This window comes from Bombina bombina, chromosome 12, assembly GCF_027579735.1.
Source record: "Bombina bombina isolate aBomBom1 chromosome 12, aBomBom1.pri, whole genome shotgun sequence".
Classification (NCBI taxonomy): Eukaryota; Metazoa; Chordata; class Amphibia; order Anura; family Bombinatoridae; genus Bombina; species Bombina bombina.
Genome location: NC_069510.1, coordinates 106,965,165 through 106,992,664, shown reverse-complemented (window position 1 = coordinate 106,992,664; position 27,500 = coordinate 106,965,165). Strand labels below are relative to the sequence as shown.

The 27,500-nt window shown below is 37.3% G+C and overlaps 1 protein-coding gene across 1 annotated transcript in view; it reads right to left on the bottom strand.

The window, feature by feature from the left end:
• G6PD (glucose-6-phosphate dehydrogenase) overlaps positions 1–27,500 on the bottom strand; it is a 69,426-nt gene that overhangs the window by 13,674 nt on the left and 28,252 nt on the right. Inside the window, exons 3-10 of the mRNA XM_053695832.1 lie at positions 25,196–25,233; positions 23,139–23,247; positions 18,824–19,041; positions 15,846–16,004; positions 14,907–15,032; positions 11,621–11,714; positions 11,284–11,470; positions 7,815–8,050 (exon numbers count right to left, since the gene is read on the bottom strand). Of these exons, the coding sequence (XP_053551807.1) occupies positions 7,815–8,050; positions 11,284–11,470; positions 11,621–11,714; positions 14,907–15,032; positions 15,846–16,004; positions 18,824–19,041; positions 23,139–23,247; positions 25,196–25,233 (1,167 nt within the window). The remainder of the gene's footprint in view (positions 1–7,814; positions 8,051–11,283; positions 11,471–11,620; positions 11,715–14,906; positions 15,033–15,845; positions 16,005–18,823; positions 19,042–23,138; positions 23,248–25,195; positions 25,234–27,500) is intronic.

Here is a 27,500-nt window from a genome sequence, read left to right as displayed (position 1 = left end):
GGGACCTTTGGGGAGGTACAAACTCAGAGAAACCACGTCTCTTGCTTCAAATCATAACTCCGGATGGCGCCCCAGATTCTACACCTTGTGAAGGTACCGCCACTACACCATCTGGCCCTATATGAGACATATCTTGTAACAACATTACGTGACCATATAGATATGGGACACCTTAATCAAATGAATAGATGTGCCCATGATTTACCGGACACCATCCCCACGGATGCTGAAATTGTTCTAATCCTGCTGTTAAATTTTGAGGGAGGTTAATTCACACATAAGCGATAATTTAGTACTGATAGGCAATGTTTAGTGATGTTGGCAGAATATGTAATAGCCCAGTTGGTTTTCAATGTTTATGTGTTTCTTTAAATTCCTTTATAAAGAGCCGGTATGCACGTATTGTGTAAGAGAATGTTTACACATCAGTTCCCTTCAATGTCCTGTATTACATGGCTTTGTGCGCTATTATTGAAAGACACAGAAATAGTACGGGTGTACTATGACACTGCACTCATACTAATACCAGACAGAAGGCACTATATTATTAATAATACCCTTATATATTCTTGATAGCTTCCTGTGGGGGTTATTGGGGGCCCCTAAGGAGACTTAATTTTACAAACAAAGAGAGACCGAAATTACAACATGAAGCTTTAGCTCCGGAGGGAAAAAAGATGGCATCGCTGGTTCCCATTTGCGGCCTGCCTACTAATCATACGTATGAAATGGAAGGCGACGCATATTGAAAGTATATTTCAAGTAGTGTTGTGTATAGATTTAGTCCACTAAGAAATATCTCATATATCCTTGTCCCAGATACAGAGCACAACACTTTCTTTAGAGTGTATAAGTATAGCCAACTAAGATAATCAAAAAAGAGAGTATTAATAGGGAAGTACTTATTGACTTCTGGTTGATTACATATCCGCTCTATACGATTACCTACACCAATCGTTTATTACTGTGTGAGTTATGTTAAGTTATAGAAATCAGCTCTGGTTTATGCATCTATATCACCTAAAGAGTTGTATGGTTTTATGTTTTTCTATCTTATTTTAGATGCATTTTGTTTTATTTTTGTATTTTCATTTATGCTCTATGCTCAATATAAACCCCTGGACTTTTATTAAGATAGTAGATAAGGTCTATAAGTGGCCTATATCTAGGCTGACCATATTGCCGCTTTAAGAAGGAACACATATGAAAAATACATATGTGAGGGTTCTTATACAAAACCATTTCTTTAAACAGCCCTGAAAACAGCCCTGACATATGTATTTTTTATATGTGTCCCTTTTTAAAGCGGCAATATGGTCAGCCTAACTATATCAATGTTTTTAGGGGCTGAAAAATGAGGACTATCATTATTCCTGTACATCAAATGATTGCTGTATTGGTATTTTTACATAATCTGTATACATTTAATTTTTCCTCAATAAAAAAAAAAAAGGGACAGTCATGATTCAGATAAGGCATATGCTTTTAAACAATTTTCCAATTTACTTTTATCACCAATTTTGCTTTGTATTCTTAGTTGAAAGCTAAACCTAGGAGGATTATATGCTAATTTATTAGACCTTGAAGGATGCCTCTAATCTGAATGCATTTTGGCAGTTTTTCACCACTAGAGAGCATTAGTTCATTTGTGTCATATAGATAACATTGAGCACACGCACGTGAAGTTACCTAGGAGTAAGCACTGATTGGCTAAAATGTAAGTCTGTCAAAAGAACTGAAAAAAGGGGGCAGTTTGCAGAGGCTTAGATACAAGGTAATCACAGAGGTAAAACGTGTATTATTATAACTGTGTTGGTTATGCAAAACTGGGGAATAGGTAATAAAGGGATTATCTATCTTTTTAAACAATAAACATTCTGGTGTTGACTGTCCCTTTAAAGGGCCATAATACCCAAAGAAAGAAAGAAAGAGAGAGAGAGAGAGAGAGAGAGAAAGAGAGAGAGAAAGAAAGAAAGAAAGAGAGAGAGAAAGAGAGAGAGAAAGAAAGAAAGAAAGAGAGAAAGAAAGAAAGAGAGAAAGAAAGAAAGAAAGAGAGAGAGAGAGAGAGAGAGAGAGAGAGAGAGAGAGAGAGAAAGAGAGAGAGAGAAATAAAGAGAGAAAGAAAGAAAGAGAGAGAAAGAAAGAAAGAGAGAGAAAGAAAGAGAGAGAAAGAAAGAAAGAAGAGAGAGAAAGAAAGAGAGAGAAAGAAGAAGAAGAGAGAAAGAAGAGAGAGAGAAAGAAAGAAAAGAAAGAAAGAGAGAGAGAGAAAGAAAGAGAGAGAATGAAAGAAAGAAAGAGAGAGAGAGAGAGAGAGAGAGAGAGAAAGAAAGAGAGAGAGAGAAGAAAGAGAGAGAGAGAGAGAGGAGAGAGAGAGAGAGAAAGAAAGAAAGAAAGAAAGAAAGAAAGAAAGAAGAAAGAAAGAAAGAAAGAGAGAAAGAGAAAGAAAGAAGATGAAAGAAAGAAGAGAGAAAGAAAGAAAGAAGAAGAGAGAGAAAGAAAGAAAGAAAGAGAGAGAGAGAGAGAGAGAGAGAGAGAGAAGAGAGAAGAGAGAAGAGAGACAGAGACACGCTAGGGCTACTGATACTGTATATATGTAATTATTGTATTGTTTTTTCCTAATGCTAATTCCTCATTCTACACAACCCAAACCATGCTGGTTTTTCTATTATAAATTGATGCTGGTTAATAACCACTTAACATTACTCTCAAACTAAAATTTGACTCTCTAAAATTATTTTAGGGACCAGATAGTACTGACGAGACTTCTTAGATCAGCTCACAAAATCAGTGAACTTTAGATCAGGCCCTCGGGCTTTTCACCTACCAACCCATTTTAAAGTCAAACATAAAAATTACAGACTTTTAGCGCCCTCTAGTGTAGTATCAAGATTTATAGATTATTAGAAAAAAAAATAGCTAAAAGGTGTATTAAGCATAGATAAGAGCTGTATATTTATTTATTATATGGGACCTTGTTAAATAGTTAAATGTTATGGTGTATCCTAAACCTCAGCCTTTATAGATTTAAAATAATAAATAAATAAAAAAAGCAGCAAACATTTTCTGCTGTGCGTTTTTTGAAAACTTTTATAAAAGCTGAACCGCAAAATAAATATTTTCTAAACCCCAGAGCATATCGTGTAAAACATGTTTATGTAATATTTAAAACCAGTCCTGTTATATACACATACACCGTCCCTTTAATGCCTAATTTTGTGTGATTTTATTCACCTGTCAAAGTGCTATTCCGCTGGAACCCACTTACAAATTAATACAATTTGGGAACACCCTTCAAAATACTATGTTACTGAACTAGAAATAATTGTAGCCAGGGTGGATAAAAATCAATGTTTAAAAAAAAAAAATTTTTTTAAATTTAATTCAAACTTTTTTAGGATTTTTTTTTAAAAAATAAAATGCTTTTTAAGGAAAAATATATATATATTTTTTTATTTAAGATGCATTATTAGCCAAAGGTTATTCTTCCTGAAATAATAATTACTTGAATTACGTTGAAAGAGGCAGTATATTCGTTGGTGTAATCTTTATTTATTTTGGTAAATTAATTGTATTAATCTATTCACACTGTCGTGCTCTCCAAGAAGTTTCTGTAAGATTATGTTGGGTATTTTTTTTTTCTATCACATATTATTTTTTTTTTATTATTTTGTAGTTATTAAAACTGAATTTGTGTCTGCAGAAATGACTTGCGCCTTCTTCACAGCAAAATGTTCTAAAATAAATATACAGAGTTGAGAAATAGGCCTTAAAGGGACATAAACCCAACAATGTTATTTTATGATTCAGACAACAGCAAACAATTTTAAACTATCAGATTTACTTCTATTTTCAAATTTGCGTCATCTCGGTATACTTTGTTGAAGGAGCAGAAGTACACTACTGGGAGCTAGCTAGCTTCCAGTAGCGCAACAAAAGATACAATAAGAACAAAGCACGAGATAACTGAGTAAATTGGAAAATTGCATGTTCTATCTGAATCATAAAAGTTTAATTTTGACTTTACTGTCCCTTTAATCCTATTGGTTCCCCCGCAATTCTATGTACACAACCCCTTACTAAGTTTCAAGAAGCCAATAAATAGAAGATTGTTTGGAGTGGAATAGATCTGCACAAGGACCTAAGTGTGAGGAGGGAGGGGCAAGCTGTAAAAATGAAATATGATATTGTTTTAGTTAAATAAAACTACTTAAATTGTTAATAAATGTTTTTATTATTATTATCTTCAGTTAAATAAAACTAAATTGTTATTGGAGGTAATGATTATTGTTTTTCCTTACATTAAAGTACAGCTATAAGTTGATCAAATATGAACGATTAACCTAATAAACTGGAGATAGTTCACCTCCCAATACTTTCATAATTACCTATGTATTTCTAATGGTATATAACTAAATCAGTAATTTTCTGCTATAACTGGAAATATAATCTGAAAAGTTAAAAATGAAACCTTTATGTAGAAAACCATGATTTAAATCAAGTCTTACTGACTAATGAGGATTTAAATTGCATTTCATTTAAATCAAATTCAATCTGAGTGTATTTTGTTGTTGCAAGTTATTACAAGGCATTAGCAAATATAATTTAACCCCTTAAGGACCAGCGACGTACCCTGTATGTCGCTGGCCTTTTTTTGGGACTTGATTGTTTTATAGCGCGGTCTTGCCACCAGCGTTGAGACTGCTCTATTCCACAAAGCCTGCTGGAGGGAGGGCATTAATAGTGTGTTCTTGCTAGACTTGTGCTATTATGTCCTGAAAAAACCCTTAACGACCAGTGACATACAGGGTACATTGTGGTCATTAAGGGGTTAATCAGCCCCTAGCATATGCAGGTATAATAACAAACTGTATGATTGGAGCTTGGTGTATGGGTCATTCATGTTTATTTTTATATTAAAAAGGAACAGTTAGGGGGGCGTGTCCAAGTAGCGGTTCTGTGAGGTTGCATGTTTCTAGAGCTCCGGAAGAGGAGACAATCCGCCGATTATAGCTCATAACCTACAGCATTCACCTATAAAACGAATGATATTGTATTCAATCCCCTCTACTCTGCTGTGTTAATGACCCCTGGGTTGAAACTGGACAATAGAGGCCTGCAGCGGCGGCAAATCTTGCAGACAGCGTCCCCCCCCTCCCCCCCAGGTGACCGGGTGATCTACCAGAACTGGTTATATACTGAAGTTAAAGTATCACCTCAGATATCTCACAGTTTTTATCACCTCTTAAAGAAGATATATACTTCTGCACGGCATACCCGCATCAAAGAGAAACATGCTACACTCAATTACCACCACGTGGACTAATGTTTTCCTCGATAAGATGGACTCTCGTTTTGCCAAACTAGAAGCCATGATACAGGCCTTAGTTGACAAAACACCTCCAAAACGTGAATTGCAACTCCTTATAAATAAGGTAAAAGTGATTAAGCCTGAAGAATCAACAGACCAACAATCTATTGTATACAAGGCCGATTCAGCTTTACAGCATGATGAAACTGATCAGCTCCACGCATCTGTGATTGGAAAATCCGCACAACTACAAAACAAGATGGCAACAATATCTGCACAGTTAAAGCCTAACGACAACCATGTGGTAATAGAGCCCGCGTTATGGTTAAATGATAAAGCCGCACTCCAGCACAAGTTACTAAATACTTAGAGGTGGGAATACTCCGCTTATCAATCCAAAATGGAGTCTATACCACACTACGACCAGCAGATAGACACTGACTCCGCTAAATTGCATGTTCACAATGGCGAGTGGGGAACCAGCCTTCTCAAGCAGTGGAAGCAAGGTAACACCGAAATAGCAGGTTTATTCCTGCAGAAAAGACAGAACTTTGATCTGGAGCGGCCGTGTCGGGGGCTTGAGGGGGACCTTTGGGGAGGTACAAACTCAGAGAAACCACGTCTCTTGCTTCAAATCATAACTCCGGATGGCGCCCCAGATTCTACACCTTGTGAAGGTACCGCCACTACACCATCTGGCCCTATATGAGACTTATATCTTGTAACAACATTACGTGACCATATAGATATGGGACACCTTAATCAAATGAATAGATGTGCCCATGATTTACCGGACACCATCCCCACGGATGCTGAAATTGTTCTAATCCTGCTGTTAAATTTTGAGGGAGGTTAATTCACACATAAGCGATAATTTAGTACTGATAGGCAATGTTTAGTGATGTTGGCAGAATATGTAATAGCCCAGTTGGTTTTCAATGTTTATGTGTTTCTTTAAATTCCTTTATAAAGAGCCGGTATGCACGTATTGTGTAAGAGAATGTTTACACATCAGTTCCCTTCAATGTCCTGTATTACATGGCTTTGTGCGCTATTATTGAAAGACACAGAAATAGTACGGGTGTACTATGACACTGCACTCATACTAATACCAGACAGAAGGCACTATATTATTAATAATACCCTTATATATTCTTGATAGCTTCCTGTGGGGGTTATTGGGGGCCCCTAAGGAGACTTAATTTTACAAACAAAGAGAGACCGAAATTACAACATGAAGCTTTAGCTCCGGAGGGAAAAAAGATGGCATCGCTGGTTCCCATTTGCGGCCTGCCTACTAATCATACGTATGAAATGGAAGGCGACGCATATTGAAAGTATATTTCAAGTAGTGTTGTGTATAGATTTAGTCCACTAAGAAATATCTCATATATCCTTGTCCCAGATACAGAGCACAACACTTTCTTTAGAGCGTATAAGTATAGCCAACTAAGATAATCAAAACAGAGAGTATTAATAGGGAAGTACTTATTGACTTCTGGTTGATTACATATCCGCTCTATACGATTACCTACACCAATCGTTTATTACTGTGTGAGTTATGTTAAGTTATAGAAACCAGCCCTGGTTTATGCATCTATATCACCTAAAGAGTTGTATTGTTTTATGTTTTTCTATCTTATTTTAGATGCATTTTGTTTTCTTTTTTTCATTTTCATTTATGCTCTATGCTCAATATAAACCCCTGGACTTTTATTAAGATAGTAGATAAGGTCTATAAGTGGCCTATATCAATGTTTTTAGGGGCTGAAAAATGAGGACTATCATTATTCCTGTACATCAAATGATTGTTGTATTGTTATTTTTACATAATCTGTATACATTTAATTTTTCCTCAATAAAAAAAAAAAGGAACAGTTAAAGGGACAGTCATGATTCAGATAAGGCATGTGCTTTTGAACAATTTTCCAATTTAGTTTTATCACCAATTTTGCTTTGTATTCTTAGTTGAAAGCTAAACCTAGGAGGATTATATGCTAATTTATTAGACCTTGAAGGCTGCCTCTAATCTGAATGCATTTTGGCAGTTTTTCACCACTAGAGGGCATTAGTTCATTTGTGTCATATAGATAACATTGAGCACATGCACGTGAAGTTACCTAGGAGTAAGCACCGATTGGCTAAAATGCAAGTCTGTCAAAAGAACTGAAAAAAGGGGGCAGTTTGCAGAGGCTTAGATACAAGGTAATCACAGAGGTAAAATGTGTATTATTATAACTGTTGGTTATGCAAAACTGGGGAATGAGTAATAAAGGGATTATCTATCTTTTTAAACAATAAACATTCTGGTGTTGACTGTCCCTTTAAGTGAATTGTAGAGATAAAAAAAAAAAAAAAACCACAAAAAAACCCACTTTCAACATCTCTAAACTTTATTGAAAATGGCCACATGGAAGAAGCATATATTGTAATGGTTGACGGAACCCCTACCCCATATAAATAAAATCTTGTATGTTTTAGTCTTTCCCTTATTAGTAATTGTTACCTTGTATCTGTTCCCATATGTGAGATCCAACTCAGACTCTTCTGGGTGGAAGAACATTCCTGGCTTCTTGGTCATCATTTTGGTGTACACGGCTTCATCTGGCTGCACTCGGATTACCAGCTCGTTTCGCTTACACTGGCCCTGGAATATATCTCCTGGAACGTCTCTGAACTGGAGTCGGACCTCGGCCTTCCTCTCATTCAAAGCCTTCCCGCAACGCATAATGAAGGGGACACCTGCAATAAGGCATAGAGACAGACCATGACAAAATGCATCAGTGATGTGGGTCTTAGATAATGTCAGGAACACACCTAAAAGAAGTAAAATATCATGTTCTGGAAGCCGTATATAAACTATTCGTCTTGGCTGTAGTTTCTTAAATACTATTTAAAACTATATATTATTAAAAAAAAAAAAAAAACTACCCGATATCTACATTGTGTAATTCTGGGATTTATACAAAACTCATATGCAAAATAATTGGAATATTCAGTTAAAGTTCAAAGCTCAATTAAAGGGACACAAAACACATTTTTTTCTTTCTTGATTCAGATAGTGCCTGAAATTTTAAGCAACTTTCTAATTTACTCCTATTATATATTAAATTTAGCCACCAATCAGCAAGCTCTACCAAGGTGCTGAACCAAAAATGGGTCGACTCCTAAGCTTACATTCCTACTTTTTCAAATAAAGATAGCAAGAGAACGAAGAAAAATTTATAATAGGAGTAAATTAAAAAGTTGCTTAAAATTAAATACTCTATCTAAATCATGAAAGAAACAATTTGTGTTTTGTGCCCCTTTAATTGTAAGCTTCCAAGTATAATATAAAGAAAAAATATATATATGTATTTAGAATGATTATGTTACCATCTGATATAATGTAACATATCTACCAGTAAGAATTGACTTAAAGGAATAGTCTAGTCAATATTAAACTTTCATAATTTAGATAGAGCATGCAATTTTAATCAACTGTCTAATTTACTCCTATTATCACACTTTCTTCATTCTCTTGGCATCTTTATTTAAAAAAACAAGAATGTAAGCTTGGGAGCCGGCTCATTTTTGGTTCAGCACCTGGGTAGCGCTTGCTGATTGGTGTCTAGATGTAGCCGTTCAATTAGCAAGCGCTACCCAGGTGCTGAACCAAAAATGAGCTGGTTGCTAAGCTTACATTTCAACCTTTTCACATAAAGATACCAAGAGAACGAAGAAACATTAATAGGAGTAAACTAGAAAGTAGTTTAAAATTGCATGCTCTATCTGAATCATCACAGTTTAATTTTGACTCGACTATTCCTTTAACCCCTTAATGACCTGTGCCGTACCCTGTACGACGCTGGTCGTTATGCCTTTAAGGACCAGCAACGTACTCTGTCCTGGGCTTCGAGATTGCGCTATTTCTGCATGCCCCACATGTGGGGCACTGCAGAAATAGATTTGGAGAGTTGTTGATGCAGAGAGGGCCACTCTCTGCATCGCACAGCAGTGGTGCCGATCGTTGGTGGGTGGGAGTGTAATGAAGGAGGCGGGTGGGCGGCCCATCGCTGGAGGAGACGGGAGGAGGGTGGGACTGCTCAGCCATGCTAGAGGGAAGCCCAAAATAAAAAAAAAATAAAAAAAAAAATGTGTCATTGAGGGTAAAGGAGGGAGTAGGGGAAATGAGGGGGATCCCATGTGGGATCTGTTAACAGAAAAGGGATCTGGGAGTGGGAGGGGGTAGTGTATTGAGGGGGGGGCTACACTACAAAAAAAGAATTGGACTTTTTTTTTAACAGCTGCCAGTACCTAAGATGGTGGCAAATAGGTGGAGGGGGAGGGTTAGAGAGCATTTTTTTTGGGGGGGGGGATAAGGGAGGTTGGGGGGAACCTACACTGCAGCAAATCTATTTAAAAAAAATCTATATAAAAAAAAATAAATTTTCATACTGGCAGACTTTGTGCCAGTACTTAAGATGGCTGTGACAGTTGTAAGGTGGGGGAGGGAATAGAGCTGTCTGAGAGGGGTCAGGGAGGGATCAGGGGATGCGATGTGTCAGATGGGAGGCTGATCTCTACACTAAAGCTAAAATTAACCCTACAAGCTACCTAATTAACCCCTTCACTGCTGGGCATAATACAAGTATGGTGCGCAGCGGCATTCTAATTACCAAAAAGCAATACCAAAGCCATATATGTCTGCTATTTCTGAACAAAGGGGATCCCAGAGAAGCATTTACAACCATTTGTGCCATAATTGCACAAGCTGTTTTTAAATAATTTCAGTGAGAAACCTTTGTGAAAAAGTTAGCGTTTTTTTTATTTGATTGCATTTGGCGGTGAGTGGCATGAAATATACCAAAATGGACCTAGATCGATACTTTGGGTTATCTGGTAAAAAAAAAATAAAAAAATAGGTTTTGATAGGTAAATATAAAAAAAGGCTCTATTTCTGTTTAAATGTAGTGATGGCAAAAATGCTAAAAATGCTCTGGTCTTTTAGGGAAGTTTGTCTGAAATGCCCGGTCCTTAAAGTGAAGGTCCATATTGATAAATTAGTGCCCAGTTTTTAATAAACTGATTAAAAACAAGGGCACTTTAATTCATCAACATTGACATTTCACCGTTTTCTTCAAAAACTTACCTTTTAATATTGGCAGCCGCTCCAGCACTTCCTCCACCCGTCGCAAGCCGTCTTTGCGGGTCCAAAATGACGAATCCGGCTTCCTCCAATCACAGCGTTGCATCAGGCCAAGATTCCCCCGGGGGGGGGGGGGTTAAGCTGTGACTGGAGGAAGCCTGATTTGTCATTTCTGACGTCTGCAGAGGCTTCCAACGGCCGGCAGGATTGCTGGACGGCATTCAGGATCAAAAGGTAAGTTTTTGAAGAAAACAGTGAAATGTAAATTTTGATGAATTAAAGTGCCCTTGTTTTTAATAGGTTTATTAAAAACCGGGCACTAATTCATCAAAATGGACCTTCACTTTAAGGGGTTAATGTGCAAACACCACACAGCTATGTTATTAATCACAGTTTATTTATAACTGCATTATGACGTTATTTAGAAAATCTTCTTAAAAATAAAGCCAATAAATATATTAAAGTATATAAACGTTATGGACTCATATTTGCTAAATTGTTAGGTTAAATCCAAAGACGGCAGTGTTTAGAGCAGATGAATTTTGTTATTTATCAAGATTATATATAACTTTATATCCTTATATTTGATTTTGTGATTGTTTTATGATATTTTATTTGGCTTTGTTCAGTAGAGGGTTTGGATGTGGACAAAAACAAAACGAGAGAACTAAAGATAAGCACCATCAGAAAGGATCACACCAATGAATAAATAGTGAGTATACAAGGCCAGCAAATATTTTGAGATTGAAAATAAAGTAGCCACAACAAGCGAGAACAAAGGCAGAGAGGATCATAGGCGCCAAATAATAGAAATTAAAAGATTTAACAGCTAGTGAGGATTCCTTACCGTCCCACCTCTCATTCCGCACGTACAGAACAGCTGTGGCAAATGTGGCAGTTAAAGATCCTTTTGGTACAGTAGGGTCATCAAGATAGCCTTTCTGAGCCTCCCCTTGCCCTTTGGGATCTCCTACATATTGACCCAGCACCACATTACTGAGAGGCAGCTCCGAGATGCATTTCAAAACTTTCACCTGGGTAACAATAGCACAAAGCGGAATTGTTGTCATGCCCAGAGATGAGAAGGGAAGTGATTAAAAAGAAAATGCTATGTTCAGAGAGTGAATATATATTGATATTGTATTGCTACCATAGATTTAAGAGTTTAATACGTTTTCTGATACCTTCTCGTCTCGAACATCATCAGAATTAGTTGAGACTGGCTTCTCCATTGCCACCAAACACAACATCTGAAGCAAATGGTTCTGCATCACGTCCCTATAGAAACAGACATGACAATGATTAGACATGACAATGAGTAGAGAACGACATAGCGAACAAACTACAAGAGAAAAATCTACGAGGAGTGATAAAGAAACTATATATATATATATATATACATATATATACACACACACACACATACATACATATACAGTTGTGCTTATAAGTTTACATACCCTGGCAGAATTTATGATTTCTTGGCCATTTTTCAGAGAATATGAATGATAACACAAAAACTTTTCTTTCACTCATGGTTAGTGTTTGGCTGAAGCCATTTATTATCAATCAACTATGTTTGCTCTTTTTAACCCCTTAAGGACCAGCGACGTACCCTGTATGTCGCTGGCCTTTTTTTGGGACTTGATTGTTTTATAGCACGGTCTTGCCACCAGCGTTGAGACTGCTCTGTTCCACTAAGCCTGCTGGAGGGAGGGAATTAATAGCGTGTTCTTGCTAGACTTGTGCTATTATGTCCTGAAAAAACCCTTAACGACCAGTGACATACAGGGTACATTGTGGTCATTAAAGGGTTAAATCATAATGACAACAGAAACTACTCAAATGACCCTGATCAAAAGTTTACATACCCTGGTGATTTTGGCCTGATAACATGCACACAAGTTGACACAAAGGGGCTTGAATGGCTATTAAAGGTAACCATCCTCACCTGTGATCTGTTTGCTTGTAATTTGTGTGTGTGTATAAAAGGTCAATGAGTTTCTGGACTCCTGACAGACCCTTGCATCTTTCATCCAGTGCTGCACTGACGTTTCTGAATTCTGAGTCATGGGGAAAGCAAAAGAATTGTCAAAGGATCTGCGGGAAAAGGTAGTTGAACTGTATAAAACAGGAAAGGGATATAAAAAGATATCCAAGGAATTGAGAATGCAAATCAGCAGTGTTCCAACTCTAATCAATAAGTGGAAAATGAGGGGTTCTGTTTGATAACATACTGCATTCATCTTGACATCAATTCTGACCAAATTTCCTGTGCCTTTGTAGCTCACACATCCCCAAAACATCAGCGATCCACCTCCGTGTTTCACAGTAGGAATGGTGTACCTTTCATCATAGGCCTTGTTGACTCCTCTCAAAATGAGGCGTTTATGGTTGTGGCCATAAAGCTCAATTTTGGTCTCATCACTCCAAATGACTTTGTGCCAGAAGGTTTGAGGCTTGTCTCTGTGCTGTTTGGCATATTGTAAGCGGGATACTTTGTGGCATTTGTGTAGTAATGGCTTTCTTCTGGCGACTCGACCATGCAGCCCATCTTTCTTCAAGTGCCTCCTTATTGTGCATCTTGAAAAGTTCAAAGGGTCCCCGAAACGTCGCATTTTTAATAGTGTTTCCAGTAAAAGTTTCTTAAAACTTAGAAGTTCCGGTGATTCTTTGAACTTTGCATATACTTTGGGGTAAAGCAGTATACCTCTATCACACAAGCACTATTGTTTGTTGTGCTGATCCACTCTACTTTTTGGATTATTGTGCATCTTGAAACAGCCACACCACCTGTTTTAAGAGAGTCCTGTATTTCACCTGAAGTTATTTGTGGGTTTGTCTTTGAATCCTGAACAATTTTCCTGGCAGTTGTGGCTGAAATTTTAGTTGGTCTACCTGACTGTGGTTTGGTTTCAACAGAACCCCTCATTTTCCACTTATTTGGTCAGAATTGATGGCAAGATGAATGCAGTATGTTATCAAACAGAACCCCTCATTTTCCACTTATTGATTAGAGTTGGAACACTGCTGATTTGCATTCTCAATTACTTGGATATCTTTTTATATCCCTTATCTGTTTTATACAGTTCAACTACCTTTTCCCGCAGATCCTTTAAAAATTCTTTTGCTTTCCCCATGACTCCAGAATAGTCAGTGTAGCACTGGATCAAAGATGCAAGGGTCTGTCAGGAAACCAGAAACTCATTGACCTTTTATACACACACACTAATTACAAGCAAACAGATCACAGGTGAGGATGGTTACCTTTAATAGCCATTCAAACCCCTTTGTGTCAACTTATGTGCACGTTATCAGGCCAAAATCACCAGGGTATGTAAACTTTTGATCAGGGTCATTTGGGTAGTTTCTGTTGTCATTATGATTTAAAAAGAGTAAACACAGTTGATTGATAATAAATGGCCTCAGCCAAACACTAACCATGAGTGAAAGAAAAGTTTTTGTGTTATCATTCATATGATAGCCAGGGTATGTAAACTTTATATATATATATAATATGCCGTTTGTTCTGTATATATTTTTTAACATACATTGTTGCATATAATTCTCTGACACAGAAGAAGTTCACATCACTGTTTATATACATCTTTCAGACTTGCATTTCAGTAGCATAACAGACTGAAGTTTATGACTCTACATTTGTATGTATTTTTATTGGATATATTAAATATCATGTGAGTTGTGCGATTTGCTAGTCTGATAAGATTAAATATTTCTTGGGTCCCCGCCATAGCCACATAATATGAGACACCTAGAGCGGTTCTTGTCCGCCAAGTTGACAGGTTTACACTGGTTGCCTAGAGCAACCGCTGCGCTTCATGAATACTGTTGGTTCTGAACATGCGCAGGCTGCCTCCTGGTGATCTCCTAATATCTGGCCTATATACCGATGCAACGCTTGGGACGTTGTCATAACAACGCCGTGCTATGCGTCATCACGCTAGGCACGGCTAGCGTGCCAGCGTGACGTATGGACTAGCTAATTGGATGAACATGCGAACGATATGGCGGTAAAGTCGTAGTGGGGTTAAGTTGTCTCCCTCTATTTAAGGGGGTTGTTTTAAATGTTTGTTCACTGATCCGGGGTACTTGGGTGCACTCTGTCCTTGTAAAACATTGACAAAGGCACAATGCAGTGCCGAAACGTTTGTTTTTTAAACTGAAACAATAAATTCTAAGTTTTATTACAAAGACCAGTGAGCTGCCTGCTTTTTGGAGAATATTGTTATGATAGTAGCAGAGCACCGTGGCATTACTTCAGTAAGATTGTGCTATCCTATCTATGACTATATATATATATATATATATATATATATATATATATATATATATATATATATATATATATATATATAAACACACGCACACATACATATATACACACATATACAGGCTGGTCATTAAAAGTAAAAGAGACAGAAAAGATAGGTACATTAAAGATCTGAGTACCTAATGATTCCAAATTCATCAAAGTATCCACCACGTCCCTGTGTTCCAAATGGCTCTTTAAATGTAAAAACGACGGCGGCAATGTGATCCCGAGACCAAAGGGGACCAAATATTCTATTACCAAACCTGGAAAGAAAAGTGAACAATAATAAATGGAAAACTTCTATGCAGGGGCGTATTTTGGCCTAGGCACTTGCCTAGGGCAGCAAATTATTTGGGGGGCAGCACTTTTTGAGTCTCACTATACACACAAATACACACACACACTGCACTACACATGCACACTCGCGCACTTGAACATGAACATTTAGTTTGAAAAGGTCATGAACAAAAATGTCACTTTACACCCTCACCAAAAACTTTTATGACCATAAAATGCCTAAAATGTGGAGGAGGAGGGGCAGAATAATTTTGAGTGCCTAAGGCAGCACAAAATCTAAAAATACGCCCCTGCTGCTATGTAAAAAACATTGCAATGTGAAATATTAATATTTCATATCAGGTTTAGCACTCTTGAATATATGGGGTCGGGTTAGCGTGCAAGTATGGGTGTTTCCCCATACATTTTAACCCCTTCGTGCTGTTATAATAGTGTTCACATCTGAACGAAGTTCGGATGTAAACACGAAGTAAAAATAAAATCATGTGGTCGTCTATGCAATCACGTGATTTCTAGGCCGGGATCAGATCATGGAGGACTGCCTAAGCTGCTAGGCACGCCCTTCCATGTTGATCCTTGCCTACGTAAAAGGGGGAAGCTGCATATGGTACGAGGTACCATGCCGTCCTAAAAGCGTTAAAGCACAGCGCTGTAAGCATGGCATGTAACGTCCTAACTGTGTGAAGGGGTTAAACTCTGCAGCAGGTATAACAAGTAATTGTAAACACATTAAGGAAAAACAACTTTTACAGTACACTGTGTCCCTATAAGCTACTAACCTGAGAACCATGAGGTTCTGCACCATCTCTTTGCCAAGATAGTGATCAATTCTGTAGATCTGGTTTTCTTGGTAGAGGGAGGAGATGTGCTCAGATAAACGGTTTGAACTTTCTAGGTCCTTACCAAAAGGTTTCTCCACAATCACACGGTTCCAACCTCTGAAACATAGACAGGACAGGTGAGACAGGTAATGATCTGAAGAGGGACAGGTGAGACAGGTAATGATACAGAGGCGCTGGGTCACCTCCAGGGAACCAAGCTGCCCACGTCCTCTGAGTCAACCTTGTTGCTTTCAACTCCAAAATAAAAGAGCTCACAATAGTTTAGCAGATTTCAGACAATGTGGTAGGCGCACAAACTGGTTATACTCACAAGATTGCAGTTAAAATAAGCCTTTTATTAAAATCATCACAAAGGTGTCTTCAGGTGCAGCTTCAGGTTTTATTTAAAATACAGCTCAACGCGTTTTGGCTAAAAGAAGCCTTTCTTAAGAGCATAAAGTTAAAATAATTTCTGGAACAAACCTGAAGACACCTTTGTGATGATTTTAATAAAAGGCTTATTTTAACTGCAATCTTGTGAGTAAAACCAGTTTGTGGGCCTACCACATTGTCTGAAATCTGCTACACTATTGTGAGCTCTTTTATTTTGGAGGTTAAAGCAACAAGGTTGACTCAGAGGACGTGGGCAGCTTGGTTTCCTGGAGGTGACACAGCGCCGCCATTTCCAACACTTTCTGCTTCTATACACGGTTTGGGAGAACCGTAGCTGGCAGCGAGCACCTGAAGGGAAGTACTAACACTGCTTCATACTTTATCCTTTCTAATGATACAGAGGGACAGGCGAGACAGGTAATGATGTAGAGAGAGACAGGCGAGACAGGTAATGATGTAGAGAGGGACAGGCGAGACAGGTAATGATGTAGAGAGGGACAGGCGAGACAGGTAATCATGTAGAGAGGGACAGGCGAGACAGGTAATCATGTAGAGAGGGACAGGCGAGACAGGTAATCATGTAGAGAGGGACAGGCGAGACAGGTAATCATGTAGAGAGGGACAGGCGAGACAGGTAATCATGTAGAGAGGGACAGGCGAGACAGGTAATGATGCAGAGAGGGACAAGCGAGACAGGTAATGATGAAGAGAGGGACAGGCGAGACAGGTAATGATGAAGAGAGGGACAGGCGAGACAGGTAATGATACAGAGGAACAGGCGAGACAGGTAATGATACAGAGAGGGACAGGTGAGACAGGTAATGATACAGAGAGGGACAGGTGAGACAGGTAATGATGTGAAGAGGGACAGGTGGGACAGGTAATGATGTGAAGAGGGACAGGTAATGATGTGAAGAGGGACAGGTGAGACAGGTAATGATACAGAGAGGGACAGGTGAGACAGGTAATGATGCAGAGGGACAGGTGAGACAGGTAATGATGTGAAGAGGGACAGATAATGATGTGAAGAGGGACAGGTGAGACAGGTAATGATACAGAGAGGGACAGGTGAGACAGGTAATGATGCAGAGGGACAGGTGAGACAGGTAATGATACAGAGAGGGACAGGTGAGACAGGTAATGATGCAGAGGGACAGATGAAACAGGTAATGATACAGAGAGGGACATGCGAGACAGGTAATGATGCAGAGGGACAGGTGAGACAGGCAATGATACAGAGAGGGACAGGTGAGACATGTAATGATGTAGGGAGGGACAGAAGAGACAGGTAATAATACAGATAGGGACAGGTGAGACGTAATGATACAGATAGGGACAGGTGAGACAGGTAATGATACAGAGAGGGACAGGTGAGACAGGTAATGATACAGAGAGACAGGTAATGATACAGATGGACAGGTGAGACTTGTAATGATACAGAAAGGGACAGGTGAGACAGGTAATGATACAGAGAGACAGGTAATGATACAGATGGACAGGTGAGACATGTAATGATACAGAAAGGGACAGGTGAGACAGGTAATGATGCAGAGGGACAAGTGAGACAGGTAATGATACAGAGAGGGACAGGTGAGGCAGGTAATTGTGACGGAAGAGTGGAAGAGTGGGTGCCCAGGCTCACTGATGGGGGGTTGGGCCCATCTGGTTACCCTTATTCTGTTTTTTGGGGCCTGCCTCTCATGCATGTATGTCAATAACAGTGGTGTATTGCTAATTGTACAAATTATGTCACAGGCAAGTGTACAAAGAAAGATTTTCACAGTCTCTGCTTAGAAGGCTGATTTACATATCTGAGCAGGCTGCTTCAAAGCAGAGAATTAATTACTCATGGCAGTAAATCTTCTAGAGACAAAAGTGGTATCTGGTCCATCTAATACCCTCCGATCTGGCACTTCAAAAGGTTAAGGAAATTACTGCATTTGTACATCCTCAGATCAAAAGGGTCCAGCTAGCCAGACTGACTACAATCTCAGCAGGTGATCAGGGGGTGGGACTCACAGCTTTTAACAGTGATGCCCCTCTGTGTGCTGGGTTACGTTTGGTTGCTAAGATCATCGCTAGGGGGCGTGTTGTGAGCCGACAAGAGAGATGGGCAGTTTTCAAAACCACTTTGTGTGGGCAATATCTGTATCTTGCATCTCTATGCACAAGCAGTTCTAATCTAAGAAGGATCATTTAGATCTTGCAGAGCATTGCATCCCATCCTTATGCACAAGCGGTTCTTATCTAAGAAGGATCATTTATATCTTGCAGAGCATTGCATCCCATCCCTATGCACAAGCGGTTGTTATCTAGGAAGGATCATTTGGATCTTGCAGAGCATTGCATCCCATCCCTATGCACAAGCGGTTGTTATTTAGGAAGGCATGTCTGTATTTTGCAGAGCATCCCATCCCTATGCAAAAGCATTTGTTATCTAGGAAGGAATATTTGCAGAGCATTGCATCACAGATCTCATGTAGGAAAGGACAGAGAGAGAGAGAGAGACAGAGAGAGGCTTGTACAGAGTTGCATCTCCTCACACTGTGCTCATGCAGTTCTCCTTAATGTTGCGGGTTACATCATGGTACACGCTGGGTGGCAGAGCCAGGTAGAAGAGGCGGTTGGCTTTTGACCCATTGGGCAATGACTCCATGTGCTTGTTGAGTGCCATGAAGGAAGAACCCTCTGAATATTGCCCAGAAATATATGAGTTCCTCTTGAAGAACGAATCCAGCTTCTCATTATCATCTGCAGTGACCTAGGGGCACAGGGTGTCAAATGAAGACAAACAACCATATGTGGTCTGGCATATAAGAAGCATGACACATCTGTATGAGCTTGCAGGTTAAATGACGGGTTAAGGAGATGTAGTGCACTAAGGGTTGTTATATACGTATGTAACAATATTTTTGATTAATGGAATTATGAATATTAATAATCATAAAATTATCATCAGCAATACCTCCAATTAATATAGTAAAAATTATATCAGTACACTCCACTGAAGTATCAAATCTCTGTAGTATACTCCAAAATTTCACTATTGAAATATCTATAAACTTGACAATAAAATTATTAAATATTAACGTTCAACCTCAATTAAAATAATTTCTAAATTCTGACCAGTTAATCTCTATGAACACATTGATTATTTATGTAGTAACTGAATATCACCTATGACCAGATATATATATCAACGGATTATTACAACCTCAAAGTAATTCAACACGCTATAAAAACCTTTAGTCCAATTAATATTCAAATGAATGATCTGTTAGCCTGTGTATGGATAATATTATCTAGATGTAAACCTTAAAGGGACAGTCTAGGCCAAAATAAACTTTCATGATTCAGATAGAGCATGTAATTTTAAAAAAAATTCCAATTTACTTTTATCACCAATTTTGCTTTGTTCTCTTGGTATTCTTAGTTGAAAGCTTAACCTAGGAGGTTCATATGCTAATTTCTTAGACCTTGAAGCCCACCTCTTTCAGATTGCATTTTAACAGCATTTCACCACTAGAGGGTGTTAGTTCACGTATTTCATATAGATAACACTGTGCTCGTGCACGAGAAGTTATCTGGGAGCAGGCACTGATTGGCTAGACTGCAAGTCTGTCAATAGAACTGAAAAAAGGGGCAGTTTGCAGAGGCTTAGATACAAGATAATCACAGAGGTTAAAAGTATATTAATATAACTGTGTTGGTTATGCAAAACTGGGGAATGGGTAATAAAGGCATTATCTATCTTTTAAAACAATAAAAATTCTGGTGTAGACTGTCCCTTTAACTAAAAAATGAATTTGTATAAAATATCATAATTAAAGTTTACTTGAACAATTTATAACATTAATCCAATGCCAAAATATGGATTAATGATTTAACAACACTTGATTAACAAAATATATCCCAATGTTATAATAAGAGTCTTGGCTCAAATTCAATAAGTCTAATGGAATTTGCGGGGGATTATTTTTCATCAACTAGCCAAAAATAGCCTTATATCACTTCAAATAATCAACCAGAAAAATGTATATATTATCAACACAATAGCCAATTTATGTGCAATTCTTAAAAGGTTTCACAGAAAATTAAAAATGAATTTATAAGTATGGACTGCAAAACCCCTCTTCCTAATAATAAAGTTACTTAGCCTTAATATAATTATTTATAGACTACACAGTTCTATGAAGTAAAAATTAAAACTATAAATTACACCTTTAAATAAAGCTTCAATTAAACTACTGCTATAGAGATTATCTTTGATTTAAAATATTAACTATATTTAACAATCACTTATACTTTACCAGCTACCAATATTTGAGAGTTTCAGCTTTTCCAATCAGAGTTTTTCCAAAGTCATACGTGAAGGTACCATTATTTTGCAAACAGGGTATCACAAACAGAGGTATATCTCTCTTTCCAACAGAGAGTTGTTCAAAGTCAGGCCCCAAAACCAAAGTGTGTTTTTTGTGTCTCTTCCCTTCCTTGCATAGTGATTTTGCCTGTGACAAACTCCACCTTCATTTCTAGAATCATTCAATAGAATTTCTCTGGGTAAGCCCTTTGAGTCTGAACTCATCTCTCACTGGATATTCACTGGTTATTCAATTTCCTAAATTGAATATCTTTGGCTGCAATTCTCGTATTGAACACTGGTGGGACAACAGGAATTTGGAACATAGTTCTATTTAGTAAATTATTCAGCTACAAGAAAATATATTTCCTTATATATTTTTAAAAATGTATATTCAATATACTTATTATTTCCTAATGTTAATAAAGCATTTGGTCAATATATACGTGATTATTTAATTTAACTGAGCACGTATATTTTAAGACTAAGCATGGGTATAATTATTAAATCTAGTATGTATTCTTATATGTATTTAAATATTAGACCTGGGCACAATATTAAATCTTATATATATATATATATATATATATATATATATATATATATATATATATATATATATATATATATATATATATATATATATATATATATTTGTTACTGATAATGTCTTAAGATATGTACTTAAGAGTCATATTTCTATTAGGGGACTTTAAAGGATTTTAATAATTCTAGTACCATAATATTTAATATTTCAGGAAGTTTAATTATTTTAAATTTCATACTCTGATATTATATAGCATTTTTGAGCACATCTCTTGATAAATTTTGAGTGCATAAACTCATATCTATGATATACTTCATAGGAGAATTCATTTAGTAGTACTCATTTCAAAACCTCATTTGTATGCCAGATCTCTGAAACAGTTTGCCAAACATTTTAAATTCACCCATACAGTTATTTATTTACTTTACTTCATATTTAATATATTGTGCAACATGTGATGTATCCTCTGGATTCATATATATTATTCATACAATCTGGGCATATTAACTTGTATAAAAACTATATAGACAATTTGTCTAAACAAATGTTCACATCTTCCACATGCCTTCCATATAGACGTAAGTCTGTGCTTTGTGTATTGAAACTCAGTGTATACCAATTTGCGCTGAAGTGTGAATGGTTACCTTTCCGGAAATGTGTTCCTTGGTTCAGACTTCTAGTCTCTCTCCCTACAGGGGGTCTGGTGATCTGATAGGAAATATCTCTTAAACAGTGGTTCAAAGGTCCCTTTGAAATGACATATCTCCAGTATCTGAACAAATGTTTCTCTTTTGTATCTTTGAGACATCCATCTGTAATGTGCATTTGAGTATATAGAGGGGTCTGGGTCATGTCTGATTCAGAACTTAAAAGTGAAAGTAAATCCTAGCATTTCACAAACGCTAGAATTGACTATTGAAACAAATAAAAGGAGACTTTCATTCATGAAGTATAAAATACTTCATGTAGAAAGCTCCTTTATTTGTTTAACCGATCGGCGATTTGAGCTGCTAACAAATGCCACGGCAAAAAAAAAATTTTCATAAGAGGTGACGTTTTTACCTCTTAGCCAATAGCAGTGCGGTAAATCCGGCTCCCATGGGCGCCAAGCTGGATTTACCACACTGCTATTGGCCAAGAGTTAAAAATGTCACCTTTTAGCAAAAAAATTTTTTAGCCGTGGGCTTTGTTAGTAGCTCAAATCGCGGATCGGTTGAGACAAATAAAGGAGATTTCTACATGAAGTATTTTATACTTCATGAACGAAAGTCCCCTTTATTTGTTTCAATAGTAAATCCTAGCGTTTGTGAAACGCTAGGATTAACTTTTACTTTAATTAAAATCTGTGATATTACAGTATAGAGTTTTAATATGAGCTTTTATTATATTTTATTATATATTATCTGAATAAGATAACATAGTTTTATAGCATACAATTGTCACTCACCTATTTCCTTACAGGGTAACTGCTACGCACTGTCTGGCAGTAAGGTGTGCTACTGTATCAGTGATGAAATTTAAAGGGACAGTGAAGTCATAATTAGGCATTCATGATTTAGAGAGAGCATACAATTTTAAACCACTTTCCAATTTACTTATATTACTTAATTTGCTTCCTTCTCTTGTTACCCTTTGCTGAAAGGTTTATCTAGGTAAGCTCAGGAGCAGCAAAGAGCCTAGGTTCTAGCTGCTGATTGGTGGCTGCATATTTATACAGATTGTCATTGGCTCACCTATGTGCTCAGTTAGAAACCAGTAGTGCATTGCTGCTCCTTCAACAAATGATACCAAGAGATTGAAGCAAATTTGATAATAGAAGTAAACTGGAAAGTTGTTTAAAATTGTACTTTCTACCTAAATCATGAAAGACAATGTTGGGGTTTAATGTCACTTTAAAGAACAAATTAAGTGTAATGTTGTTCTAATGAATGTGTTAAAAGCGTTATCTTACCTTAAAGTATGGCTGACTTTGTTTCCGGATATCCTGCACAGTCAACTTGGAACGAGAGAAGCCTACAATAAACGTTTCCTGTGGCAGCAATCCGTCGTTGTAAAGCCACCTGCAAAACAGCGATAAAGCAGGTGTCATCGCAGAACTGCAGGATGGGAGCATTCTGGGCTCTCTGTCAATTTAACCAGATAAGAGAAGAGAAGACGACAGAGAGAGAGCTGGCGGTAGAGAGATGAAAGACAAAGCAAGTGGACTATGAGAGAAGAAACATAGAAAACATGAAACAAAAGGAAAATAAAAATGAAAGCTACATGTAGGAAGATAACTATGGGGTGTGCGGAAACATATAGGGCACGATTATCAAAGGATCGTCATCATGGCGATATGCCGTAAAGGTATCCGCATCGCAAATCTAAAGTGCATGTGATATGTTCTTAAGTGATCACATCATTGTCTGACTGTAGTCTCACAAAGAGGCGTTTTAGTAAACTTCACTGCGTGATGCGACAGTTCTCTGCCATCAGCGCAATGTTCTATACCGCAGTCTCGCCATGTGCAGCAAGGTAAGGTTAGTGTAAATGATCCCTTCGGACAGTGTGTAATAACAACACTTTGTGTGAGCTTAACCTCTTTAGTTCCTAAACAATAGTTAAACTTGTAAATTAATAACAAATCTGTTTGATCCAGGGCATTATGGGAATACCGTCTATGTGTATATGGTGTGTTATCTATATGCATTATGTATTTGAACTAACTTCGTTTACTGTAAAAACCTCGTTATTTCATGTGAAGGGTTTTTGGTTTTCCGTTTTTAGAAACAAGATTAGCAGTACTAGATATTGATATATTGAAGAAGAAAGTAGGTGCAACCTTTCCCATTTAAAACAGAGGGCTTTACAAATCGTGTTTTAAAAAAAAAAAAGAAAAGAAAAAAAAGATTGAAACTATTGAGCCACTGCAATCTAACAAGGCAAACGGTGAGTTCTATTTGTACAGGACGGGTTTACAAAGTTAGCTAATATACATAATAAACAATTTTAAAGTATTAGTGCATATAAATAATACACCATATAAACGTGCACAACATACCCATAATGCCCCAGATCAAATATTTATTTATTTGATTTACTTATTTTTGTTTTATTAGCAATGGTCATTGCGCTACTTACGAACCAATAGGCGTCTATGGGCATAACTTGTATTACAATGAGGAACCTTTGTAGGTATGTTCTAATGTCCTAAAAAATACATGCAAGCTGGTGAATATTTTCACACTTATATGTCTTGCCACTCTTTCATTGGCGAGATAAGCGTGCATAAATATGCTACATTTGCTGTGAAAATTAGTTTGTGTATAGATTGACGTATGACAAAAAAGACTCCATTTCTAGATTTACTAAACGCACGTTATATGTTATGAAAACATCTTTTGAAAATATGCCCCCTCCACACTGCTGAGATTTGCTTTCGTTAGCATGTGCTTGAAATGTTCTAAGGTAGTGAGGCCTATACATTCGTATAGAAACCTCGCCAATCGTCTGTACGACGAGGGAAAGCCCACTTGACTTGAACACTTCACCTGACTTGAACACTGCCACACTGGAGGGACAGAAATGAACATTTCTCATCGGGCACAGCGACCCTTTGATCATCAGGTCCACAGTCATGTACAATAGCGGACCTACTCAACAGAGGGCCCTTTTTTTGGGCCCTCCCAAAGCTAACTCAGTAGTAAGAAATAGTAATAATATACATTCTGCTCTGTATAATGATTTTGAGGATAGATAGATGGACTTGCAACCTACACTAATAAAAGGTTCCCCTGAATTAGGATTGTACGCATTATGCATACACGCGACGGGCTCAAACTGAAGCTCACAGCATAGCCCTGTGCAATCATCCTATCATTAACCATTAAAGATTAACAGTGATCCACTCACAAGTGTTGTAGCGTGTTGTAATGAATAAACGCACAGAACAGTGACACCCAGTAGACGTCAGCAAGGATTCAGCGTCGGAGACAGAGACAAACACACAGGGTTCTGCTACGCACTCACCATAACGTAGGGTAAATCTTCTTTTTTGCCAGATCGCCCTGCGGGTGACAAAGATAAATCGGCACTTTATACCACCATTCGGACATAGTTTAGAGATATACAAAAGGTCTTTATTGATGTAAAGTTCAAATATGAAATATGTAAGCAAAATAAACATATTGTTACACAACCAGTGCTCGTGTTAAGCATGCACAGATATGAAACCTAAACATTTTTCTTCTGTAATTCAGACAAATCATAATATTTTTTATAAAGTTTCCAATTTTTTTTAATTTTTTTCCACATAATTTTTATTTATTTGAGTCCGACAGTATATACATATTTGACACACAAAAAAAAAAATAATAATAATATATAGCCACACAGGGCTATGAGGATTCACATATATACCATTAAATCAATCTTAACACAGTTTTTCTCTGACATCATAATCAACCAAAAGAAAAAATAAGTGGCCACGCCGGGCAACATATACAAACCTAATTATCATTACCTCAATCTTGACCTGATTTTTTTTATTCTAAAGTATTCTCTTTTACCTACAATATAAACTACTGGAATTTGTATGGTTCCGCAATGTTGTCATTCTCAAAATAAACAGCTTAATTCAGATCAACCGAGCAAAAATATCATACTGTACATTGCAGCCCGTAGCTTAACTGATAACGGAAAAAAAAAGAAGAGAAAGAGAGAAAGAAAGAAGAAATAAATAAATTCCCCCAGATGCCAGTCTGTCCATGCCCTCTATCCACAAATTTTCATAGCCAATATGAAGGTAGAACTTCCTCGACCACCAACATCATAAAAAACGGCTTGTTTTTCAGGGGGGCAATGAACTGAACCTGTGATGCAGGAGGCCATGACAAAATAACTTTTTTCCATTTATCAAAAAATCTTCTAAATAGTTTTTCCAACGCTCGTACTAAATTTTGTCTTTCTATAATCATTTGTAATTTCATATTATTTACAAATTCAGCCAAACTTGGAGCATGGAGGGGGATCTCCATTTCCAGAATATTAAATTACTGCCAAAATGACCATATTAAATCAACTGTCTGTCACCTGACACTGATCCTCCTTTAAAAAAAAAAATGAAACGGCAGGAATACACATTCATCTTGTAGGAACCTATTCACCCAATATTGGATTTTACTCCAAAATTGTCCAATTTTTGGACATGTCCAAAGGCAATGTTTCAAATCTGCACCCTCTTTATTGCATTTGAAGCAGTTCCCCCTTTGCCCATCTTTCGCCTACTTACTGATCCTAACTGGGGTTAAATAATAATTGTTCATTAATTTCGTTTGAGATTCTTTCCAGTTCACCAATACTGTTGCTTCGTCTGCTAATTTGAAACTCCGTACAATTTCCTCACCCTGTAACGTACTATAATACCTCATAAATACCTCCTTTATTTTATTAATATGTTTTTCCCCCGAAGATATTTGTAGCGTCTTGTACCAAAATGATATAGATAAAGTTTCCAATTTACTTCTATTATCAAATTTGCTTTGTTCCTATGATATTCTTTGTTGAAGAGATACCTAGGTAGGCATCTGCAGCACTACCTGACAGGAAATAATGCTGCTATCTAGCACTCTTGCAAATGGATAACATTCTTGCAGAACAGCTCCTAAGCATACATCCCTGATTTTCAACAAAAATTGATAATAGAAGTAAATTACAAAGTTGTTTAAAATTGCATGTTCTATCTGAATCATGAAAGATAAAATGAGGGGTTTCATATCCCTTTAACAGGACATCAACACAAACAAACTATACTATGTACTTAATGTCTGTCTGAGCAATTTACAAAAAGAATCATTAATGACACACGTCAAATAGGCCTAAGAAACAAGAACTGGAATAAGCGTAAGGTATAAGCACAAGATTAAATATGAGATTTCAGTGCTTGACAACTGCACAGCAAATCAGAGCACACAGCAGAATATTTATTCAGCATTTCATAACATAAGCAGTAAAGCCCCAGAGAGTATGAACAGTCGTATAATCCCACCAAGAATGAGGGAACCCACCCTCCACGGCGCACTCGCTAAATTATTATATAAAATGGTAAAAACGCCCCTGCCCTTTACAGGAGCAACGTATGGTGTACGTAGTAACGCTTCTACAGAGAACTTGGTATTATGAAATAAAAATATAAAGACAATCCAGTTTACTTCTGTTATGAAACTGACTTTTTTATCTTGATATCTTTTGCATTTGAGCACTCTGGGCTAGGTTACAAGTGAAACGCAATCGATCAAGCATAGTGCGTTATCTTGCGAACGCACGGCCTTGGTTT